The sequence below is a fragment of the Hypomesus nipponensis genome, chromosome 15 (genome assembly GCF_054491055.1).
Source record: "Hypomesus nipponensis isolate SF chromosome 15, ASM5449105v1, whole genome shotgun sequence".
Taxonomy (NCBI): Eukaryota; Metazoa; Chordata; class Actinopteri; order Osmeriformes; family Osmeridae; genus Hypomesus; species Hypomesus nipponensis.
In genome coordinates this window covers 2,776,213-2,800,585 of record NC_140375.1, presented here as the reverse complement: position 1 = coordinate 2,800,585, position 24,373 = coordinate 2,776,213, and the positions used below count along the sequence as shown (strand labels likewise).

At 44.4% G+C, this 24,373-nt stretch overlaps 3 protein-coding genes across 6 annotated transcripts; 1 reads left to right on the top strand and 2 right to left on the bottom strand.

The window, feature by feature from the left end:
• Nucleotides 1-77: 77 nt before the first annotated feature.
• Nucleotides 78-7,639, top strand: srpra (SRP receptor subunit alpha). Its single transcript, XM_084673440.1, has 16 exons — nt 78-604; nt 719-855; nt 970-1,107; nt 1,647-1,730; nt 1,856-2,019; nt 2,151-2,311; nt 2,602-2,764; nt 2,932-3,070; nt 3,397-3,527; nt 3,651-3,772; nt 3,915-4,001; nt 4,115-4,287; nt 4,796-5,009; nt 5,154-5,317; nt 6,045-6,143; nt 6,396-7,639. The coding sequence occupies exons 3-16, from the start codon at nt 985-987 to the stop codon at nt 6,522-6,524; spliced, it is 1,953 nt and encodes a 650-aa protein (XP_084529566.1). The 5' UTR covers nt 78-604; nt 719-855; nt 970-984; the 3' UTR covers nt 6,525-7,639.
• A 141-nt stretch (nt 7,640-7,780) lies between these two features.
• siral1 (SIR2 antiphage like 1) lies at nt 7,781-15,532 on the bottom strand. 4 transcript variants are annotated; one of them, XM_084673444.1, is made up of 8 exons: nt 15,135-15,532; nt 14,361-14,447; nt 13,851-14,103; nt 11,398-11,625; nt 10,381-10,509; nt 9,859-10,156; nt 9,149-9,211; nt 7,781-8,765 (listed from the first exon to the last, which is right to left on the bottom strand). In XM_084673444.1, the coding sequence occupies exons 2-8, from the start codon at nt 14,438-14,440 to the stop codon at nt 8,743-8,745; spliced, it is 1,074 nt and encodes a 357-aa protein (XP_084529570.1). In that variant the 5' UTR covers nt 14,441-14,447; nt 15,135-15,532; the 3' UTR covers nt 7,781-8,742. The 4 variants fall into 4 exon arrangements, with proteins under 4 accessions (XP_084529570.1, XP_084529569.1, XP_084529568.1 ...); XM_084673443.1 differs by having other exon boundaries at nt 7,781-8,835; nt 13,851-14,154; nt 15,135-15,531; XM_084673442.1 differs by having other exon boundaries at nt 13,851-14,154; nt 15,135-15,531.
• A 1,604-nt stretch (nt 15,533-17,136) lies between these two features.
• Nucleotides 17,137-23,886, bottom strand: hacl2 (2-hydroxyacyl-CoA lyase 2). Its single transcript, XM_084673441.1, has 14 exons — nt 23,423-23,886; nt 22,704-22,905; nt 22,483-22,610; nt 21,857-22,107; nt 21,262-21,361; nt 20,947-21,044; nt 20,719-20,855; nt 20,385-20,519; nt 20,170-20,284; nt 19,849-20,018; nt 18,931-19,001; nt 18,768-18,839; nt 18,546-18,651; nt 17,137-18,314 (listed from the first exon to the last, which is right to left on the bottom strand). Exons 1-14 carry the CDS (start codon nt 23,534-23,536, stop codon nt 18,136-18,138), a joined length of 1,878 nt encoding a protein of 625 aa, XP_084529567.1. The 5' UTR covers nt 23,537-23,886; the 3' UTR covers nt 17,137-18,135.
• Between the last annotated feature and the right edge of the window lie 487 nt (nt 23,887-24,373).

Genomic DNA, 24,373 nt, shown 5'->3' with positions numbered 1-24,373 from the left:
GGCTTCAAAGCGTAAACAATATAACCATAGCTACGTGTTTGCCGAAGTATAAATGCAGCAGCTTCAGCGACACTTTTTTTTCTTCGTCGGCGACCATTTCAAGTGTCGGCAACATAAGTATAAACTAGGCTTTAGTCCACATATTTAAGTTTCAATATACCTATATGTTTAATGTATGCACCTCCCTGCCAAAGTAAATTACTTTTGAATGTTTGTGCAAACATTCATGGCGAATAAAATCCCTTCTGATTCTGATTCTGATATAGCTTCATAGACCTCCATTCATTCTGCACTCGACCGTTAGCGCCCTCATATGGAACCTGTGTGGAACTGCAACCAGTTCAGAACCCGGAAGTTTCCCGAGAGTGGGAGTTCTCCCTTTATTAGACATTCTGGAAAATTCGTTCCGAAATGTTTTTTTCGTTCGAACAACCCGAACCCTCAATGTCTACGTAACGTCTGACTTTTTTATCAGACTGTTAAGGCTCCTCTTTAGAAATTGACATGGGGACACCACGCGTCTCTCAGTTTTTGCACTATGCGCAACTTTTCGTGCAGCCTTCCGTAAGTTTAGTTTTTTCCCTTTTTAATGACTCTTCAACAGGTAAATGCAAGTACAGTAATACAAGTATATACCGATCTATTATTTATGCAATTATATCTTTCCAGTTGTAATTCAAATCAATCATGTATCTATTACATTCATGCCTTTTTTCAGCGCAGCCAGATGTCCCAAAATCGCCGGAAGAATGCGTCATTTCCTTGTTCTGCAACTGACGTGTCTAAAGCGAAGCGGTAGTTGCGGTGGTGTAAGGACTTGGAGGAAAATCAGACCAGTCTCAAACTGTATATCTGGTAAGGTTTCCTCTAAGAAGAGGACACCATAAACATTCGCAGAATCATTCATTAATTTCCGTTAAAAAAAAATTGTTTTTGTTTTGTTGACCCTTTTGATATAATCTCGTGTAGCTTCGTGGTGGCAAGATGCTGGATTTCTTCACGATCTTCAGTAAGGGAGGCATAGTGTTGTGGTGTTTTCAGGGAACTGGTGTTACCGAATCCTTCACTGGGCCCGTGAACGCACTGATCCGCTCAGTGATCCTGCAGGTAAGAAACTTGGAAATCAAGTGACAGCTGTCATGTTAAATTGCATCACAGCCATGTGTTGTATGGTCACAGATAGCATGCCATGGAACAGAGGTAGCTAGCTAGCCTACTTACTTTCATCATACATCGTGGTGCTCAGCTAGCACATCAACATCACCTCACGGTCGAGTTGGCTAGCTCGGTTTTACAGCTAATTATATTCTGCGTATGTAGAATAATTTGTAAAATAATTTTGTCTTTGTTTAGTTTGTGCCCGAGTGATTGTCTTGACTGAACGTCTGCCAGTTGCCTAGCTAGCTCACACGAAACTATCAAAAGTACAACTATAACTAAGTAACATTAGTTAAATGACTGACATGTTGTTGCATAATCGACACTATGGAAAGTATTTTAACTGGGGGTTGACAGTTCATTTGCTGTTGCTTTGGCTTTTACACATTGTGGGTTAGGTATATGAGCCATTTGAAGCTGCAGCATTATTTTGAATTGCATCCACTGCATTAATTGAAATGATTGTGAAACTGTTTTCTGTGTTTTAGGAACGCAGTGGAAACAATTCTTTTACTCATGATGCCTTAAGTCTTAAGTACAAGTTGGACAATGAGTTCGAGTTGGTTTTTGTGGTAAGTTCTCCAACCTTTTTGTAAACCTTAGTTCCAGTATTTGAGTGATAACATCTCAGTTAATTGATAAGAAGTGTAATTTGCACTCATCTGCCAAGCTAACCATACTTATATTTTATGCTCAGGTGGGTTTTCAAAAAATTCTGACGCTGACATATGTGGACAAGTTCATAGATGACGTACAGCTTAAATTTAGGGATCGCTACAAGAATGAGCTGGAACAAAAGGGGGCTCTCAAGTTTTTGAACAACAACTTTCAGTTTGAGGATGACTTCATGATGCTTCTCCGGTAAGCAATTGACACCTACACCATATACCAGTTGTTACTTAATACAACACAGTCCTTTGAAGTGGCCCAAATATTATGCTATGTATTGTGTGCTATATTGAAGTGGACATGTATTGGTCATGATTTATCAGTGAGGCGGAAGAGGGCAGCAAATCTCGAGGCCCTGTTTCCATGCGGGCTTTCAAGGAGTCCCAGAAATCCCAGAAAACTGTGAAGTCTATGATTGAGACGAAGGGAGGTGACAAGGCCAAGGAACAGGGTAGCAAGAAGAATAAGAATTCCAAAAAAGAGGGTAAGACTTCCATATCTAGAACATATGTGTGGTGTGTGTGCTAGTAGCTACTTACTTAGTACTTGACGTTACTTACTAGCTAAATGAGAGCAGTAGAAAAAGACTTGGGACTCACACCAATACTCCAACTGATGCCCTTTCTAACACTCCCTTCCAGTTTGGAGTGACCATTTAGTAATGACACACAGGAGATGATGTCAACACTCGTTAATGCTGTAGCTTGTCTGGAACGGCTCTCATTAGGGTTCATCCTGGACATAACCATGTGGGTTTTTTTTCACTCTCCCCAGCTCCTGCAGCTGAGGTGGGGAAAGGGGAACAAGTCAAGGCACCTGGCCGTGGCCAGAACGCTGTGGAGAACGGTAACCAGGGCTTGACCAACGAAGAGATCATGCAGAAGAACAGAGAGCAGTTCTTCCGGAAGCGCATGGGGGTTCCTGTGGAGAAGCCCAGGTGAGGACCGTTCTCGTGTCCGAATGTCGCTCCCTTTTTCGAGCGTGGTCGAAATCACATCCTCATGGCGACAGTAGAAGGAGCACATGGGACTTTAGTTCTTTTTGGTCAATCTGATAAAGCACTCACTTTGTTGTGTGTTCTGTCCTGTCCCTCTTGGCTCCCAGCAAGTCTCCCAAGCCCCAGAAGCCCAAGGGGAAGGAGAATCGTGTGTGGGTTTTGGGCGGCAGCAGCACCAAAGAACTGGACTACAGTGACAGACAGAGCAACGGGAACGACCGCAACGATGTCCATGAAGTGGACTTGGTGCGTGCCTTTTTCAAAATGCGTCAGGTCATTGTGAAGTGGCGTAATTGGACCTTTTGGACCTGCAGTTAACGACTACTGAGCTATCCCCATCCGCGGAACTGTTGCTTTGGTGGCTGTCCGCGATTTTCAGGGCAGGTGTTGGTTTCATGTGTGGTCATCAACTGTCCAGCTTGTTTTATGGGACACTGCCAGGTTACTCCACATTGATTGACCAACAGACAGGAATTGTTCTTTCACGACCCCCAGAGTCAAGTACAGTCCCCTAAACAGAATCAGTGCCCACTGCAAGTAACGACGGTAAACAATCCTTGTCACCTCTGCAGGGCATGCAGCTGAGGCCAATGTCAGGAGACCTGCTTCCAGTAGACAACGAATCCAGTGAGGGAGGAGACGAGGAGATGGAGGAGGAAGAAGAGGAGGAGACGGTGGCCGTTGCTGACGCCAGTAAAAAAAGGTCAGACCCCCCCCCCCCCCCCCTCCACCAAAAAAAGAAAAGGTGGATAGGAAGTTGAACTTGAATACGGAGGTGGCATCCTGTGCTGTCATCTGATGGGTCTCTTTCTCCCTTTCCCAACAGCTCCAAAAAGGGGGGTGGTTTTGGGGGGATGTTTGGGATGCTCAAGGGCCTGGTGGGCTCCAAGAGCCTGAGCTGCGAGGACATGGAGCCCGTTCTGGACAAGATGAAGGACCACCTCATCGGTATTCCACCGTGCACACTCTTCCTTTGCAGTGGTCCACAGCCTGTGTGCTCTCTCTCATTCATTTCAGATAACCACTCGCACCGCACAAACGTCTTTGCCAATAATGGACAAAAACATGCTTTCCTCCCTCTGTTCCACAGCGAAGAATGTAGCAGCTGAAATAGCCTCCCAGCTCTGTGACTCTGTCGCCAAGAAACTGGAGGGCAAAGTCATGGGCACTTTCACTAGTAAGTTCTACGAAAATGCTCAAATGTGGATTTTAAATATGGTTTTTAACACATTATACATACTTAATATACCGTTGAGAATTAAAATGTTCCCTGTCTCTCTCCATCGCTAGCTGTGGCCTCCACTGTAAAGCAGGCTTTGCAGGACTCTCTGGTCCACATCCTGCAGCCCAAGCGGCGTGTGGATATCCTCCGAGACGTCCTGGAGGCCCGCAGCCAGCGCCGGCCCTTCGTCATCACCTTCTGCGGGGTCAACGGGGTCGGCAAGTCCACCAACTTGGCCAAGGTGAGTACCAGCACACAGGCTGTGAACCTGGGCCGTCTCATCCCCTTGTCACACCACCACTCCAAACCTGAACTTTCCCTGCAACGGTCTATATCCCGAATCGCCATCTTATGGTTGATCACCATAACTCCTTTTCACAACAGCCTCCTTCCCTCACTGCCCGACTGTGGTCGAGTAGCTAAGATTTGAGTGGGTTGTATTTGATCCTCAGTCACTGTTTGTGTTGACTTGACTTGAAAAGGGAAATGCGAGGTCACCTACCCTCCTGTTCTTTCATTTTCAACACTACATCCACATGAATACAGCTTCTATTGATTTTGTGTTAATACGCATGCAGGAGTTTATTTTTGAATAATTGCCCCCTATCCGCCCCGCCACGGCAAATTCTCTAATACACAAGGAGCTCGTACCTAAACCCCTTCAAGCTTAAGAGGTATCCTTTCCATCACCAAGAAATCAATACACCCCCCGCCCTGACCATGTGCCTTTCTCCTGCATCCGGGTCCAGATCTCCTTCTGGCTCATCGAGAACGGCTACACCGTACTGATTGCGGCGTGCGACACGTTCCGCGCCGGGGCGGTGGAACAACTGAGGACCCACCAGCGGCGCCTCAGCTCCCTGCACCCCCCCCAGGAGCACGGGGGCCGCCCCGTGGTGCAGCTGTACGAGAAGGGCTACGGCAAGGACGCGGCAGGCATCGCCATGGAGGCGATTGCCTACGGTAAGTACAGGAGAAATCCTTTCAGTCGCAATACGACGCAAGATATGCACGCCATCATGTTGACTCGTCCTATTTCAAGGAAGAAATAGGACGACCCCCCCCCCCCTCCCCCCGGGTTCTCACGACTGCGTTTAATTTGCTCAGCTCGTAACCAGGTCTTTGACGTGGTACTGGTGGACACCGCTGGCCGCATGCAGGATAACGGCCCGCTGATGACAGCCCTTGCCAAGCTGATTGCCGTCAACATGCCTGATCTGGTGCTGTTCGTGGGAGAGGCCCTGGTGGGCAACGAGGCTGTGGACCAGCTGGTGAGACAGCTTTATGGTTGTACTGGTAGTCTTGTCGCCTCATCTCCATCTACCGTTCCAAAGCTAATGATTGGACCGGCTCGCTGTCTACTTACCTACCTGCGTGCACTTTGCCCCTGCACTTGACTGATAACTTACTGTACCGAGCTAACGTTACCGCAGCCAGCTGTTGATAGCTCACCAGCAATAGGTTAAAACTATTATAAATGTTGCAGTGACAAGAAATAGTATGTATCATGCCACCCAATACAAAGTAACAAACCTGGCTTGAAAATAAAAGAAGAAAGTACTGATATTTGTGTAAACAAATGTAAGGAGTGAAAGAAAAGTTGTCAGAAAAATAAATATTGAAGTACTGATACCAGAATAATCTACTTAAGTACAGTAACTAAATATTTGTACTTTGTTACTGTCCATCTCTGATTGTTTGGAATACAAGCTAAAATAGCTTGATTCGCAAAACTTCCTACACTAGCTTTTAGATGGGAGAATCTTTCCTCTTGTTTATGAAAAATGTTCAGCTCTGCTAACATATCTATGGCGCAGTGGTCAGGCGTATTGTCACATTTGACCTGCAGAGGGCAGTGTCGACTCTTTTATTTTTTTAAGCCGTTTTCCCCAACCAAACTTTGCCTAACCAAACGTTGCCCAAACATTAGTATTCCTTATAATTGGGACACCTCCCAACGTTCAGACTCTAGTTGCCTGACTCGTGCTCTGTTTCCAGGTGAAGTTTAACCAGGCTCTGGCTGATCACTCCATGTCTGACAAACCGCGCCTCATAGACGGGATCGTCCTTACAAAGTTTGACACCATCGATGATAAGGTATGGGACATTCCAAAGAACGCCATATTGAAGAATATTTTTGTACTTTGAATGAATACGATTCTTTAAAATGTTCAATTGAATGGTAAAAAGAACAATTGATACTGTACTCTTTACAGCATCTAAGAAATCCCTTATTTTGTACTGGAAGCTGTCTTGATGACTTGGCTGATGACTGTTGATGACCTAGTTGAGCGTTGGCTCTCAGAGGGCTCATGCGGGGGCTGACATTCCTCCTCCTCAACCCCTCAGGTTGGTGCTGCCATCTCCATGACCTACATCACAGGGCAGCCCATCGTGTTCGTGGGCACTGGACAAACCTACAACGACCTGCGCAGCCTCAATGCCCGTGCTGTGGTCAGTGCCCTCATGAAGGCCTGATATGCACAGGGTTACTTTCGTCTGCTACCACGACAAACGCAAAACCACACTTTAAAAAGTTTGATGGTCCTGCTTAAAACTCGGCTCATCCTAACCAACCCTTTCTTTGAGATCATGGCAAAGGCTACTGTACTTATGCACACAGGCTTCCTCCCTCCCTACCACCATCCAGGAAACATGGACAAATGACTTTCAAGCTCAACTGGAAAGAAGAGAAATAGTGCTACGAGGAATTGACAAACCGTTGGGCCAAATCAAACATGTATCTCAAATTGTGCTTCATCTTTTAAATTACGACAAAATCTTGTGACGTCTTATAAAACCGACGAGTTTCCCAGATCAACAGCCAATCAAAGCGAGACTAGAGTATATTATTCCTTCTCAGTGTACTGGATCTAAATAGGCTTTTCTTTTTGTCAGACGACTCATCTTCAATGAAACAAGGTCACGAGTGTAAGACTGTCTGGTTGTGACAGTCACCTCGTCCCAGTGAAACGCTTAGTGACCATAGTGCCTAACCCCTTGTCAGTGTCCCCCTAAAAACATTGTCACTGCAGTCACCACAGCAGAAGGTCTGACCTTTACCCAGTATCACTCTGTCTGTCTCTCACTAATGGGATGGACTCCGAGAAATTAAACAATAAAATCTTTGGCATAAGAACGTGATGTGCTTTTTAAATTGTGTTTAGGGTCGTTCAACTCAATACCCACACTTGAAAATGACGCCCTAATAAGTCATAGACTTTAAGCTGCTGTCTTTATGAGGAAGAAGTCATCTATATAAGTTCACTGTAGCACTGATTAGTTTTAATATGAAAAAGTACTCAGTTCTTCTGCAGTTTGATTGATCAAGAACATCCATTTGTGGTGGCAAAAAATGTAAATGTATGTTTTTAACAGGCCCCAGAGAAGCTTCCATGGGCTACACTTTGTATGTGTGGACTGACTGCTGGAGCACTGTAGGCCTATAATTTATTCCCCCCCCCACTTTGTAAATTTGAAAATATACAAGTCTTACATTTCTCCATACCATGTATGTTGCAGTGGTGCAAAGAAAACTGTCATGATTTGAGAATGTAAAATATTTCTAAATAAAAGCTACGATAGCCTGTAAAGTATTTGAGTGTGAATGTTTTGTTATGCAACTGTTGCATTCGAACTGACAGGAGCAGCAACTGAAGTGTACTAGACAAGGATTTAATTTCATCCCCTAGTTTTTTTTTTCCACAGGCTATTGACTGTGGGATGAACACTAAGTGAACTGTGGTACTGTTTTTTAATTTAACAGAAATACTAACATCTAAAAGACTTCACTGAAATGATTCAAATGACAGACTATACATTTATGGCTAACATGATACCAAAGTTTATTTTAAAAATAGCAAGTATAAATACCTAAAACCTTTCACAGAAACACATGCAATACAATAATAAAAGTACAAAAAGGCTTTAAGAGTTGTTTTTTTGTTGCACAGGAGTGGATTGCCATCATTTACATAGTTCCTCTCCTAACTGGAAAGTCATAGCCCAATTTGCATCTGAAGACTAGATCAATGTCCATGTCCAACATTGCCTAATATGTACATACTAACAGACTGTCAAGTATTGCTTCTGAGAGTGCACATTAAGTTTGCTGGTTTAAGTTAGAATCACGTAAATATATTCCAGTCAAACTGGTTGGCCAGAACTATTCTCAGTGATTGTACTCGCTGAACATGGAAGGCCAAGCCTCCAGAGTGAGACAGCTGTATAAGAGGGCAGTATCGTTGATCCTGTCATGAGGGGGTAGAGCGCTGACGTAAGCGTGAAGGTCCATTGCAGTACATTCTTCCATCCCTCTCTTCCAGGTGTCAAGGCAGTGTGGCAATGTTCTTGTGGTTGTCACCTCCCTGTGCGCTGAGCAGCATTGTGTATTTGTGAATGATTCAAGTTGGAAAACCATAACAGGGCCTTGTGTCCTTTCCATCTGTAGTGTGGCGTTCCAGAGGCCTTCCCAACATGCCACTGGAGGCAGGGAGGAGGGATTTTGGAGATGTGTCTAGGGGGCGTTGCCTGGTTGGGACTGCAGAGTTTTCAATGTATTTTACCGTTATCTTCACACAAAACAATGTTCCTTCCCTTTGTGGTGCAAACCAATTATGCAATTGAAACAAGGTGCGGGGGGAAATAAAGTCTCTCCGGGCCCAAATTTGAGTTGTAGATCCAAAGTAAGTGGACCTTAGTAGTACTGTCGTAAGCGGTCTGAACCAAAAAAAAAAAAAAAAAAAACTAACTGATCCTCCTCACGTGTGTACCTGTCAAAAATCGCATTCTGGGCAAAAACAGAAGGATAAACTAAGTGAACGGCTAGGAAACAAGAACCAACATCTGCCATCTAGCCACTGGACCGACATGCAACACAACTAAAGCAAGGGTTGTGTGTGTGTGTTGTGTGTGCGATGGGGATATATGAATTTAGAGGGAGGTTTCAGTCCTTCGAATCTGTTCAAGAGTGCCATTTTTGACTTAAAGCATGCAAGGAAGGAAGGAGGGAGGGACCTCGGGAAAAGTTGACAAAAGGTGACATTTGGAAAACACCTCTTGCATGCGAGCACTGACACCAAAGAGAGGGGCGCGATCCTAACCTTGAAGGAGGTTTTTTGGAGGCTTGAAGCCATTCTGGGGCTCCTCTTCCTGTGAGGGAGATCCTGCGAAATACAGATACGTGAAGCCCACCGTCGACACCATGTCAACGGCGTGTTACAGGAAATAACATAGGAACAGTCGGTAAGGGCCATGTATGCAAAAATGCCCTATCAAATTGAAGTGCAAAAATATGAATGCGCTTGCTTAACCCTTGTGTTCTCCTCGGGTCATTCTGACCCATCAGTCATTGTGACCCACCGTCGTTTGCGACAACTTTATCGCGCATACAAAAACAAAGTGAAGCATTTTCTTTTAACCGTTGGCCTGTCTCAGACCCCCCACATTGCGAAGGTTAAAAGAAAAATATTTTTATTTGCTTTTGTATTGGGTAAAATTGGGTAAACACAACGATGGTTCGTTATGAACCTTTTGGTCATGTGACCCGAAGGCAGCACAAGGGTTAAATTAAAACAAGTACATTTGGCTACCAGTTCAGTAAGACCATTTCAGTTGATAAGATTTCTTAACAATGTGTGTGTCCTGAGATGAGACTAGAAGTTCAACTAGATTTAAAATCCAAGAACAAGATAATCACACTCCGACGTACAGTTTTTGCAATGATATTACTTGATGATGTCATGCTGGTGGATAGGGTGGGCTCAGCTTACACACACACACACACACTCGCATGTTTGTGAGGGGTCCTTACCCCAGCCGTTCGTCCCCGTGTCCCGGTTACAGATCTCGTTGGCGAGCCGCTCAAAATATTCAGGCAGGTCGGCGTACTCGTTGCCGTAGGAGATGACCTTGATGCCCTTGTCCAGCATGTTGTCCCTAAGCTTCTTGAACTCGCCCACGTCCTCGCGTCGCACCAGCATGAAATGCTCCAGATCCGACTTGTGCTTGACCGCCTCCAGGAACAGGGCCTGGAAGGTGGTGTCGTCCACCGTGCGCCCACAGCCCAGGAACACAAACGACTTGGTCTCGTACAGCTTCTGGATCTCCCTCTGTCGGACAAAAAAAATTATTGCACTCCTTTGAAAAGAATTGCCTTTGTAGCTTCCTAAACATGCACACACCCCCCCCCCCCCCCCCCAAAAAAAAACAAATCTAATAAAAAACACATACAACTTCTTCCACATACAACTTTCTCCTCTTGAACGTGCGCGTAGACATGTCTGTTCCGAGTCTACGTTCTTGCAGTTTTGCTGTTCTCCAGCTCTGTGCTTACCATGACCTCTGTGTTACGCAGTACATTCTGGTAGCCAGCAGGGTGCAGTACGATGCCGCTGGGGTTGGTGTACACGCCGTGGATGTGCAGCACACTGAGCCGCCTCTTCTCCTGAGCCCACTCCAAGACCTAAACACACACACACACATTTCACAGTCCATCACACCCAATCCTGTTCCAGCTGGCAGGCAGGTAAAATCCATTCAGCTGTCGAGGGGACATTAGTTCTGATATAGAACAGACATAAATACCACACCTGAGGGGCAAACTGTGAGGCTTCTGAGAAAAAATTGTAGATTCATGTGCATTTATGTAAGACTGTGTCTTCACTCCACCCATGAATACGTGTAAAGTCCATTTATATGAACGAGCAACAGAGCAGTTAGAAAATGTTGAGGAAACGATTGACCACATTCTTTAAATTCCAGTTTTGCTCAAATATACCTTTCAGATAAGCCCTCTTTATAAACCAAAGACAAATATTAGGAAACTTTATAACTACTGTGACAGTTTAAACTTTGAACCTGCCACAGTGGCTTCTTCACTTAGTCACGCAATAATCTGTCATCTCAATACAAAATCCTTTTGGTGTTAGTAGCATTTTCCTGTAGTTGATTCCCATTCAAATATTAAGTATGCAGGACTACTTTGACTACATTGTGTGTATGGGTAAATGAATATGGAGCTACTTTAATATTTGAACAACCTCCTTCTCAAACAATTTTGGTTAGAGTACCTAGGATACCCTTATCTTACTTTCTTGTACTTTTTCAAAAACAATTCAAAGTTGGCTTTTTATGACAAACTAGGTTTTTCGCTGTTATTCCTGTTCACTGCTGCTGTAATGGTGTAATTTCCCCTCAGGAATCAATTCAATCCCCCCTACCTGTGTAACCAATGTTTTCATCGATATTTGACATGTATCAAACAGCCGCGAGTCCAGCAACGCATTTAAGCGAAACCACGGAAAGCGCCACAAAAGCTGGTGTTAACTGGCGGTGTGGGCAGGACACCCACCTTCTTCTCGTCTGTAAGATCCAGGGACTCCAGCTTGGTGCCCTGGTGAGCGGCGTAGATCTCCAGCAGGTTGTCGAAGTTGGTGGTGAGCACGAGCGCGCCGCTCTCCATCAGCTGCAGTACGGAGCGCAGCAGGTGTTTTCCGGCGTGTTCCATCTTGCACTCCAGGTCGTCGAACACCTCGTACAGGCAGTCCTTGAAAAAGGTGGAGCGCACGTTGCCTGTTCTCTGCAGTGACACCGGGAGAGACGTGAGTGGCAAGAGATGTTCAGACATTATGGGGTGTCTGAAAACTCCACCTGTTGCCAAATATAGCCCAAATTATTGACCCCAACGCAAATGGGTTAGGTGAGACTTTTCTGTTTACTTTGGGAATAGAACATTATATAAGGGAAATGATAAGAGACTTTCCTCATGATGAATTAAACCCTCCAAAAAACCTAGTTAGCTACACCTATAAATCGGGAGCATTATTATAGCCAAGGTCTTATTAAATACTTTAACTGGGCCAGAATCTGTGGTCAGAAAGCACTCCTTGTCCTGGTCCTGTGATAGTGAGACAGAGGTGGTCATGACATTATTTGTCATGACATCAGCCTGGCTGATGACAAAGCAGCTTGACAGTGGCGGTGCACAGTGAGCCTAACGGTCATGGAAAACCCTTCTTCTGATAAGGCAGGCCATGGCCGTCATAGCGCCAATGAGATTTAAAGCTGTGTCTGTAATGGATAAATCTCATTACAGTGAGCTGAGCCTGACTGTGCACTGCACGCACACACACACACACACACACACATTTCACCAGGCAGTGGCAAAACAGAGAAGGGAGAGAGATAGACCAAGAGGGGGGAGGAAGGTTGGGGGGGGGGGGGGGGGGGGACAGGGAGAGCAGCCACTATGAATAGCAGAGAGCGCTGCCCGAAGGTGATCCTAGCACCACAGTAGAGTGGCCTGCAGATCTCTGTGGATTAGATCTGGTGGGCCGAGCGGCACAATCCACTTTCCACAGGAAGAGACTCATCAACTCCCAACCCTGCATCAGTTGTCCAGTCTCTGCAGTTGTCCATTTGTCTGGTACCTTCCCGTTAATACCCAGAGTGAAGCATACATATCCTTGCTGCCTGATGAGGTGGTGTAGGTAGGTATAGGCCCACATGTACCAAGGCACATGGCCTTCACCTCAAATCGGGATCATGGTCCCATACAAATAGTGTTATTAACAAATATAAAACAATCAGATAGTTAATTCAAACGCTGTTAATCCCTTTAACAACATCATAAGGGAATTTGGGTCAAACATTTTCTCAAGTCTACCTTCAGATTAGTCTCGTTATGCTATGTTTCGTGCCAACAGACAGTCCTAATCCAGAGTGATTTTGCTTTGCTAATAGTGTACATGTACATGTAGCACAATTATTTACAACTGGGTTAAACCGGTGACACTGATTTTGATACTTGGCACTTCTTGTAGCTACTCAGTAATCGTGTTCAAGTCCTCCTGAGATGTTTGTCATTGCAAACGTTTTCCAGACGAGTCACAGCAATCAGGAGGAAAACAAAATGATGCTGTTTGGGGTTGTGGAGCTGCACTGGAACACAATGGGGCTGGGGGAGTACAGCAGAGTACAGCAGGCCCTTTACTTCAGAGCTGGAGACGTATTTGCCCACAAGGTGCACTGATGTCTAACACAACCTGATAATCATCATGTCTTGTGGGATACTCAGTCGGATAAGCCATTTTTTTTGTCCTTGGGGGAGGGGGGGGAGGGATAAAGCCACTAAGCACATTTTGTCCCAATTATGACAACAGGCCGGCTGCTGAAACAAAGCATGTTTTTGCGATGTTAAACATGCGATGAGACATAACTAACACAAGGCGCAAGTGGTATTAAGGCTTCATCGGCCTGGTACGGTCTATGCCAACCTGGAATGAGGGGAATGGAACAATACGGAGATCCACAAATGTGTTTAGCCTTGAATGTCTCCATCCCTTAGCCACGGTTCGTTGGTTCGTTGACTTATTAAGACAAATCAATGGGAGTTTTTTTCACAGGGGGATTTTTTCCCCTACTGAATTAAAGCGAAGGTCTCAAACGTGACGATGCTAGCAGTGCCACAGGCTGGCACCTTTCTCTATTCTAATCAGGGCAATGGGCACAGCAGAGCTGCTGAACAAAGGAACATGTTTCCAAGTATTGCCCATGTTACAGCATATGCTTTTACCATTGGCGTTTATTTAAGTGTCAGATCTAACTTGAAATACCTTGAAAATGTTAAAAATCCACGTGAACGCTGGATTTAATCCAAGAGCATTTATTCATCTTGTCTAGCCAGGTGCAGTTGGTGCAGGTGTGAGCGTGTGTGAATGACTGTGTGCAGGAAGCAGGCTAGAGCAGTGGGAGCCTTCATTGTTTTTCTTCCTTTGACTGGGTGTGGGACGTTGGGAGTCTTACCGGAGAAAGCTTCTGAATGAGGTCATGGGCCACGTGGACCAGGTTCTTGTCCTCCTGCAAGCTCTTCTGAAAGCGCCGGCTCTCCTCCTCCTCCAAGAGGTCAAAGTCATTGGCTGCATCCAGCAAGGCCTGGATGAGACCCTTCCAGGAACGCAGAGCAGGAACCTGGGGGGCCACAGCTGAGCTCACCCCCGTACCAATCACTAAGACCAGCTCGGGGGCACGCTTGGTCTTCAGGCTGGGCAGCAATTTCCTTTGGGGCAGGCAGAGATTGAGTGATGGTTCCATTGATGGTGCCCAAATCCTTAGACAACATGAAGGTTAAACAAAGTATGGAAAGCTTACTCAGCTGGGTTCTGATCTCACGCTTACCTCGAAATAAGGTACAGGACACTAGATCAGTACAGTGACTAGTTCAATACATTCTCTATTAGTCCATCTGACTAAGACTAGCTATGTCAATGGTACCGAATATTACACGTGTGAAGTGATCATCATTCTTGTACCTACCGAGGTTTTTTGGTGTTTGAGTCAACATCCTGAGGATCAGCAGCTCGCTTCTCAGTTTTCACCGCCACTACAGAGGCCATTCGGCTCCTGTAAATCGAACATTATCCGTTTTTCACCTATTATCAGTTTGACAAGCCTTAGCAAGACAACGTGGCCATACCACTATCAATGGTTGGCAGGCGACTGCATAGTAAAAGGCTGGAAAGCTCAATTTTGACATATTTGGGTTTTAATATGTCATTATAATAGGATGAAACGGCATCTTAATGTATAACATTTACAAATGTAAATAAACTCTACCTACAAGGAAATTGAAGAAAGAAAAACACACTGTCCCACTCAAAACTCTCAAAAACTGTTGTGTCCATATAAAAAGCCACATGATCATACAACAAATCGAGATATCAAACTGGATAACTGGCCAATTTAGCAAGCACTATAGGAAAGATAGCTTCTAATAGCGCGCAAGAAGAACAAGCAAGGGATAATTTGCTTTGACTCTACCGGGCAACACATCGCCATGTGGCCGGGCTGAAGCACACTTCAACATAACCTTTGCTTGTCGGCAGACATGAATAAATGAATCGCTGCCTCCGTACATTTCGGCCCGCCCGAGCAGATAAAAAGAAAACGCAGTAAATCACTTCCCATTTTGGCAAACTTTGCCAACATGACTTGAAGAACTCTAGGATTAAGTAGCTAGCTAGCTCGCTTTTACCTACCATCAATCATTTGAACAACACGATTTACGCCATGAAGACACTGGACACTTACCCTGGTAAATCCCACTTTTATTTATTTCGGTCAGTGGAAACCGCCCGCCTGATACACCTCAGCAAGTACAGATCAGATTAGTCAAACTGACGAGTTAGCCCGATTGTAGTTCCTTAAATTTAGCTAAACTACAGAAGCGAACTAACTAAACTAGCGCCTTGGAAATCCAAGAAAGATAGATCAAGACGACTAATTTAGATTAAGAATACCTTCGCTTTAAAATCAGATCGTTGCAATTGGTTCACTTGACATGTCGAGTGCATTAAGCGGTTAGCTAGATGTTTTCCTTAGCAAATCTATTCAGCTAACAGATTTTCTCAGTTGACTTCCCCTGTGTACACAACCTGTCGGCTCTCATGCAGCTGGGGTTCTGGATATTACCCACTCAGTACTGGTGACAGTGTGCGCAGCTGCTGCCCCAAGTACAGTACGCAAGAGTCAACTCGGTAAATCCACTGATCCGCTGTTGAGGTTGGATGTTTTGAAAAACGCATACAAGTTTTCGATAGACATTTTTTTATAATCTTAAGAATATTTTGTCACTTTCTGCTATGCACCTAGTTAAATTATTTAGGAAAGTGTTCTGTGGCTTAAATACGGTCTGTCCACGAGCAGAAAGGTTACAGAACACAGTAGCCTATTCTACCTGATGCAGTAGGCTGCCACACTTTGCAAAATAACTGGATGTCAACAGGTGTTACAGTCCACAGCAGTTGAAACTGTCTTATCAGATACGTTTAAATATAAATAACACTAGCCTACATCTAATATTTAATTACTCTGAAGTCTGAAAATTGTTTGAATGAACTAATTTAACTAATTTATTGAATACATGCGGAATGCCTTCCCTGATATACAAAATGATCGTGTCTGTGTAAAAAACTTTCTCTCAGTGAAATGTTGTGTAGCCATATGGTATTGTATTGTGCCTGTGTTCCTGATCAATTAGAGAAGGGTGCCATACTATTTACTCACACTACTGATAAGACATTTGTTGCCCACCATAAACTTCTCCCTGCAAATGTGTGCTTCTCTTGTATTTGGCAAATGCTTTTTACTACCAGCCTCTTGGAGACAATGGCATCCTACAAAGTTTATAGACTAGAATCCTTCAGAAGAGACCTGAAGACTACGTTATGTGTTGCACATTAGTCATAAGTCATTAGTCTGCGTATTGAGACTGGGACCATGCTATTGAATAAGAAATTCACTTTCATCCAGTTGATTCAACTACATTTTCCATTTTTTGTCTTCTAAGATGACATTTACACACACAAGTGTAACTCTTGCCACTGTGCAACAGCTATAAGATGTGTTTGTATAGTGACGTGTCATTGGTGAGCATGTTGTAATCGGAGATGAAGAAAATAAACAAATTTTGAGAATATTATGTGGCTCACTAAACATGTGTTGTTTGTATCAGCCTCAACAGTGTGTGTGTGTACAGTGTGTGTGTGTGTGTGTGTGTGTGTCTATGGTCATTGGTCACAAATTGTCTGTGTTTTAGGAAGGTGTTGCTTCAAACCAATTTGGTAAAATAGTTCCACCTGCTGGTAGACAAAAGAATGGCAGCTGCAGAAGATTGGGGACAAAGGTCAACAAGGCACTGCTGAGCTAAGACTCTTTTTTTATTTTTCTGCTTCGTTGGTTGAAAACATGTGCTTAGTGGAGAGACAATTGCAAGTAGCCTAACAAAGAATGGATTCCCCCCTGAACGAGTTATTCTTACCAAGTTGAAGCTAAAGCCTACGCCTTTTCTAGACCTTAGTCAAAGCTTCAATCAATCTTCTTTTTGCTCAGTTCAGTTGTAAAAGTCAGTCGTGGAGAAGTAGTGCAATTAGAGAGCAAAATATAGTTGGAGGAAACATTAACTCATCACAGATAACTCTAATCAATTTCGGCAAACACTTAAATGTCCATTATCCATAAGCTGTGCCCATTTGTGTGGAAGTGAGGTGTGGCAAAAAGTAATCATATTTGCATAGAAAATACAACACAAATCCTGATTGCCATTCTTTATTCTACTGCAACGCATTGGGAGCAATGTCCTGATAGGACCTTTGGTTTTGGTTTCCTTTTAAAGTATCAATAAAGGTCTTCCTAGGATCTCATACAAAAGGCAAACGTGCTCCGTTTGTGTCCCACAATACAAATTCTAATCATTACTTTCAGACACTGCATAGTTGCCACACTAAACATTGATTTAACCACATCATCCAACTGGAATTTAAACTCGAAACAAATTATTCATGTGCAAAGTCTCTTTTATGCACACATGCAGCAAAAGTCCTTTGTACTATACACACCCGCAACCAGCATTAAGTGTTGTAGATCAATTAGATGTTGTAGCTTAGTAGGTCTTAAAATCATCAGATGATTTAAGTATTTAATGTCTAGAATAATTTTAAACAGAGTTAAGTTCCCTAAAAACAATCAATTTAATTTGGTCACTCACACCCATAGTCCATTACCTTATTGTAACCCTGACAAATTGAACAAATCACTTTTAAGCACCTGTGGGGGTGCTTGGTGTAACATGAAACAATAGGCATGATGTCTTTCTATTGACAAACCAGGCTACTACTGAATATATAACGTGTTGTCATTGCGGGTGACATTTTACCTCTTTATGTATCAAGCCAACCCCTGCTATGGACTATGGCTCGGTCCTGAGACACCAATAAAATATGGCATTTGTCTAAACTGAATAAATATCCCAATAGATAGTAGTAATCTCAGTTGTAAATATAACTAGCCAATGTCACACCAGCAGAAAAGGCATGTCAGGTTTGGTTCATTCAAGCAAAAAACAATACGTTTATTGATTTCTATGTCTAAAACATTAGAAAACACCAGGAAAGGCTGATTAACAAAGGCGTACCTGACTTGACCTTTTTCCCTTAAGACAGGCAGCAGATACCCATTTCCACAGCACGCACGAAGAGCTTTAGGTTTTGAAATCGGAAGGCGTAAGATTAAAACGGTTGAGATCTGCTCCACTCTACACCGATATGGAGCCGTCTCGGAAGTTGGTCTTGCCTATGAGAACGTTCAGCAGGGTTGCTCTTCCCTCTCGGGTCTCCTTCTGAGCTGCCTGGATGAGCTCGTCCAGCTGGGCCTCATCTTCACGCCTCACCAGGTAGCCCTTACCTCCATAGCCATCCGCGACTATGTGATAATCTGCAACATATGGAAAGGTAGAAGTGATACGTTAAAGTCACGGTGCAAGGGGTCTTGTTTACGGCAAGGCAGCCCACCTCAGGGTGTTTTCTATCACACTTTGGCTTCACGTTGATGACAATTGATTTGCAGCACATGGAACAGAACAGGATTTCTAAAGAGTTCATTGTGGTCATTGAGTGAGGTTCCGACTGCAGGGGGATGAGGCGGGCGCGGCTCTAGCAGACAGACCTGTGAAGGCCAGGCCACAGGCTACGTTGCTGCCCAGGATGGGCACCTGTTCCCTGGAGATCTGGCTCCAGCAGGCATCGTTACCAACCAGGGCAATCACAGGAGTCTGGGAACAGTTAAAGAGGAAAAGTAAATGGCTTCTGCAAGCCATTCCCGACTCAGCGTTAATGTCAGAATGCGGTATCTCATGTCAGAACCGGCCTATGTAGATAAGCAACGCACCTTGTGTCTGGTGAAGGTATCGAATTCTGCCACACTGTACCCCAGAGACCCATCACCATAGACAATCCACACCTGGATGAGAAGCCCAGCATCATTCCCCTCACTGTGTAAGCATTCCATTTAGTAAATACAAACTACAAACATGGCTGCCTTTCACTCCTACCTCTGACTCAGGTCGGCAGAGCTTTGCGCCAAGTGCAAACCCACCACCAACTCCCAGAGTTCCAAACGCCCCTGTTGGGATGAGAAGAAATTAATTAATATCAAGTAATCATTTATTAGAATCTTTTTTATAATTAAAATAATGTATTTTACTACTTTTAATGTATTACCTTAATTTTCGGACTATAGGCTGCGCCTTTTTCCCAATTTTTCGACCGTGAGGCTTATTATAACGGTGCGGCTAATCTATGGATTTTTACAGCTAACAGCCATTAAGATTTCAGTAAAATTTCGCTTTAAAAATAAAATAAATATTCAAAGCTGTGTACACTTTTAAAAAAAATAGCCAAAGTTAAATGGTTGTGACGCTATTAACTCATTTTGCTGGGGAACCCCTAGCACTCCCTCAAGGACCACTGGTTGAAAACCACTGCTGTAGATCACTGCCGGTATGTTCACTGGGAGCGCACCGTTTAAGTTTGAAAGTTGAAAAGTTTGTGTCTGAAACGCTTTGCACAGCATATGTTCTGTAGCAACTATTGCACAATTTATTATTTTTTTGCTAAATGGTAACACTTGAATACGTTATGCAAATATGCAACTTTGTTTGTTGAAATGTTAATAAATGGGAGCTTCCTCAAGCAGCCATCTCTTTCCCGACAATCCCCTCTGTGCACGAACCCTTACATATGGTAATTAAACATGAAAACACCTGCGGCTTATAGTCCAGTGCGGCTTATACATGTACACGTCATTCAATTTAGCTGCTGCCGCTTATATTCAGGTGCGCCTTATAGTCCGAAAATTACGGTACTTTATTATTTACTCCATTACAATTACAAACCATTACAAATACATGACGTAAAAATACACGATGTGAAGACACACATGAATCCATACAATCCAGTGTGGTTCTGACCTGGGTCTAGCCAGCGCAGCGGGCCTGTAGGCCTCATGATGTACGCCGCGCTGCCCACAAAGTCCCCTCCATCCGCTACGATGATGGCGTCCTCCGCCATCATCTCGTCCACGCGGTGGAGCACGCTCAGAGGGTTCAGGTGTCGGTCGGTTTTCTCATCGGCCATGGCCCTGGGAAGCAGGGCAACACAGAGTCCAAACATGTACTGTAGTCTACTGTGTACTATGCAGAAGCTCGACAAGTTGAATTACTTAAGATAAACTAATGCATTCTTTTGCCAACTGGTTAAATGTCACATGTCCATAAGTTGACTTGGCTGACCTGTTGGCCTTTTCTTTGCTGATGTCTCCTGTCTTGAGACTCTGGGGCCATTCCTCTGGACATTTATGGCCCTTAAGGCCTTTGGAAAGGCGAAGAAGGAAGGAACCTGCATCACCTGAAGAAAACAGAATCAACAACAATGCCTTGTCAATGTGCACCAATGGGCCAAACAGACAGTTATTAAAACGACATCTACAGACATTGAATGAACTAACCCTGAATGGCCACAGTGGGTTTCCAGAACATGTCGGAGTTCTTGAGTAGTTGGGTCTTGTCTCTGTTGACAGCGATGATCTTGCTGCGCCTGTTAAGAACTCTGCCATAGCTCAATCTGAAGTCGCATACAGTACCTGCAACACACAAACAGAAACTCCCTCTTAAACCTACCCACACCAAGGGCCTATAAATCAGTTCTCCACTGTGTGCATTAAACACAAACATGTCATTCCTAACTTTTACTTCGCCGCTATCGTAACCCAGCCCAGGGGTTCAACTGAATTCAATGCAATAGACTTTGGAAGTGTATGTAAGTGAGGTAGTCTGTCTCACCTGCCAGCAGCACAAGATCTGCATCCTTCAGGGCATCCCGTCTGTTCTGTCTGATGTGGATGGGACTGTCCCTTCCCAGCATGCCCCGGGACATGCCACCCAGGAAGCACGGGATACCCAAGTCCTCCAGAGCCTTCCTGGAACAGAGTAAACCACCCACTCAAAGAGACTGTGTGCTGAGTGGATAAGGTGTTACGGAGTCCATTGTATTTGTCCAGTAGTAAATACCGTATGTCACTGGCAGGTGTTGGAGGCAGTGTTGCTTGACTCCCCAGCAGGATAACAGGTTTCTTAGCTCTGCTCACGAGCTCAACACACTTCTGGACCTGGTCAGGTTATAAAAGAGGGTGTGCAACGAGAAACACACAGAATACACAATCCCCTGTCCTCTCCTGCTGCTGCCGCCTGGCCCGAATGATTGAAAGTGAATCGAATCATTCTGCGTAGCGACACGTGGAAGCACCATCTCCCTGTCTGACCCTAACGTATGGAGCGGCCTCAAAGCCCTGTGAGACGCGGGTCTCAGGGAAGGATCCCATTTACCTGGTCGTCTGTGGCCCGTGGAATGTGAACAGGAAGTGGGGACACATCTCTCTTTTCCCAGGCCCCGGCAAACAGGTTCATTAAATGGTTGTCAAGATACCTTTCAAAGAAAATCAAACAGTATGTTGCCATCATCAGTAATATAGTACAGTACATAGTATGCAGTAAGACAGGCTGCAGTGTTAGCAACACTGGGATATTCATGTCTGTTGGTGTACAATATGTTGGACAAAATTAATCTATATGTATGGCCTTAATCCCAATCAGTAGATCAGCCTTATCTGTTCATGTATTCTATCTAGTCATTCATATATATACAATGTGTTCCTACTGAAACCTATATTGTGTTCTGATGTCACATGTCCATGTTATCTTTTGTTTTTCCCTTCCTACTATCAATTCTGTCCTCTGACCTTCATGCCTTAGGGACACTTTGCAAGTAACATTGTGTGTCTGTCCTGGTCATTTTGATGTTGAGGTGTTTAACTCTCTAATCAGCTGGTTATACACCCAGAACATAAACTGATAGTCACACAGGTCTAGTGGAGACCAAACTTTCTTCAGCATAACCAACCAATCACATCTCCAAACTCACCATGTGACTACTTTTCCCATCAGCCCTTTGGGCGGATTTTTGACTCCAAATTCTTTGGAGACCAAGTGGAAGGGGTAGAGAGTGTCAATGGGAAACTCTATGAAGACAGGACCAGGGGTTCCTGACTGAGCGATAGCCAGGGCCTTTCGCACGGTGGGGATGATCTCCCTCACAGTTCTGATGGAGGCGCAGAACTTACACAGCGGCTTGAAGAGAGACATCTGGTCGATGTCCTGCAGCGCTCCTCTGCCCTGCACAACAACAACCAGCAGGCTGAGCGGTTAGAGAGTCGGGCTATTAATCAGAAGGTTGTTGGTTCAATTCCCGGCTGTGCAAAATGACGTTGTGTCCTTGGGCAAGGCACTTCACCCAACTTGCCTCGGGGAGAATGTCCCTGTACTTAATGTAAGTCGCTCTGGATAAGAGCGTCTGCTAAATGACTAAATGTAATGTAACAACCCCTCGATATTATAAGCAGGCAGCAGGGAGTGTTGGATATGAGAATGCTCTCCAACAAAACAACCCCCTGGAGGAGTATTTAGTAATGACTCACTTCTTGGTATATAGTTATATAGTATGCAAGGGCCATCCTAGAGTATTCCGTACGTAGGAGGAATCAAACGAACCTGGAGCAGAGTACCAGCAGCTCCACCCATGAGCAGCAGGGGGGACTCGGCCATCTGGGCATTCTTCACTGCTGTTACTGTGTTTGTGAGACCTGGACCTGCAGTCACAACAGCGATGCCCACAGTGCCTGGGAAAGACAATTAACACTACAGTACGAGCTTGAGGAAGCGACTGGGAGAGCGCCATGAACTGAGAGCGTATAGAGAGACACCATCTTTACCAGAGAGCCGGGCCACAGCGTCAGCGGCAAAGACGGTGGTGGCTTCGTGCCGGGTGTCCACGATGCGGATGCCCAGTTTCTCACAGGCTACCAGGATGGGAGAGATGTGTCCCCCAACGAGGGTGAAGACAAATTTGACGCCGTGGGCACGCAGAACCTCAGCCACACTCTCTCCTCCATGACGTGGGCTTTTTGTCTCAGTCTGAGGGAAAAAAAGGTGGATTTGCAACAGAGTTTAGGTCAATTTCCTTCAATATTTTTGCGAGTATGCAGAGGATAATATAAGAATTTGACTGAATGACTCAACTGTCTGATGTGAATCTAAATTCACTTTCTGACTTAAATATGATAATGTTTCTTTGTTGAAGGTTATGACACTAAACATTCAGAGGAAAGGGCAAGGTTCATTGAGGTTATCTAGCATTTTAGCATCTCCAGCCGATTTTGCAACACTTTTGGCATTGATCTTTGCATACACACTGACATTCTAGTACTTGACCTGCAGTGTTGTCTTGGCCTTTCTGTTAGATAGGCACAAGACAGTTCAAAGTTTACCTCCTCTCGTGTTACATGAAACTGCTCCTGCTGCACCTGGTTACCTTTCACCCTGTTAGGTGAAGCCAGGCAAGGGACAATAGCCTACATGTATTCTGGTTCGATACCGTTTTCGTACTAAAACCGGAAACTCCAAAGCAATGTGTTGATATTAAATGACTCACCTTGTGTAACAACTGGTACAGCAAGCCAAGTTTGTATGCAGCTAATATCAGACTTCCAACGGCAAAACCTATAGAACACCCTATAAGGGTGCCAACGTCGGTCAATAGATCCATTTCACAGTTGCAATAAAGACGTAAATGTACTACCTTTTACAATAAAGTTATTTAGGCTACAATAGGGTTGTCTAGACTAGAGTCAAGGCTTCTCGCTGCAGGCGTTTTCACTGATCGAACAGACAGCCCTACGGCTCAATCTATAGGCTAAGCATTGCGTCCATAAATCTTAGAAATCTAGAAATGCACGCTTTAACTACAAAAACAGGCCATTCACAATCTGCAGAAAAGCAGACTGAACAGACTCTTAAAACTTGAAATGACCGATACACGGTCTTCCTGCCGCTGTCACTGAAGTTCCGTAGATGTCGCAACAACATGAACCCTATGGCTAATACGACGTACTCTGCTACTACCGGGTCTTTGTGAATAAGGAAAATGTACCTCAGTGATGTACAGGCGAAGCTGGCGAACTATCCAATAGAAATCCCGTATGCAACTGGGGGCGTGCTTGCAAGAATTTTTTTGCAGGGAAACATTTTTTATTTTTATTTTTTAAGTAACATCATAAGGGACTAGGCTAATTATATTTGCAGCACATACATATTACAGTATCCTACGCCAGCCTCTCAAGTGTCCCTGGTATGGTGAATTATTGAGGCCTGAGGTGTAAACCCAAAAATACTAGAATACTGAAAAAATAAGCATGTAAAAGAAAAACATAAACTGTGTAATTTCTAGAAGATATTTATAGGATTTATATGTAAACAGTCAACATGGTTATACCTATCTGCCTGGGTAGATGCATTGTTATCTTTATCACCGGAGGCCTGAGTTTGTATCGGTTCTCAAAATCTAAAGAGAGAAATTATATTATATACCACCAAAGTCAAACAA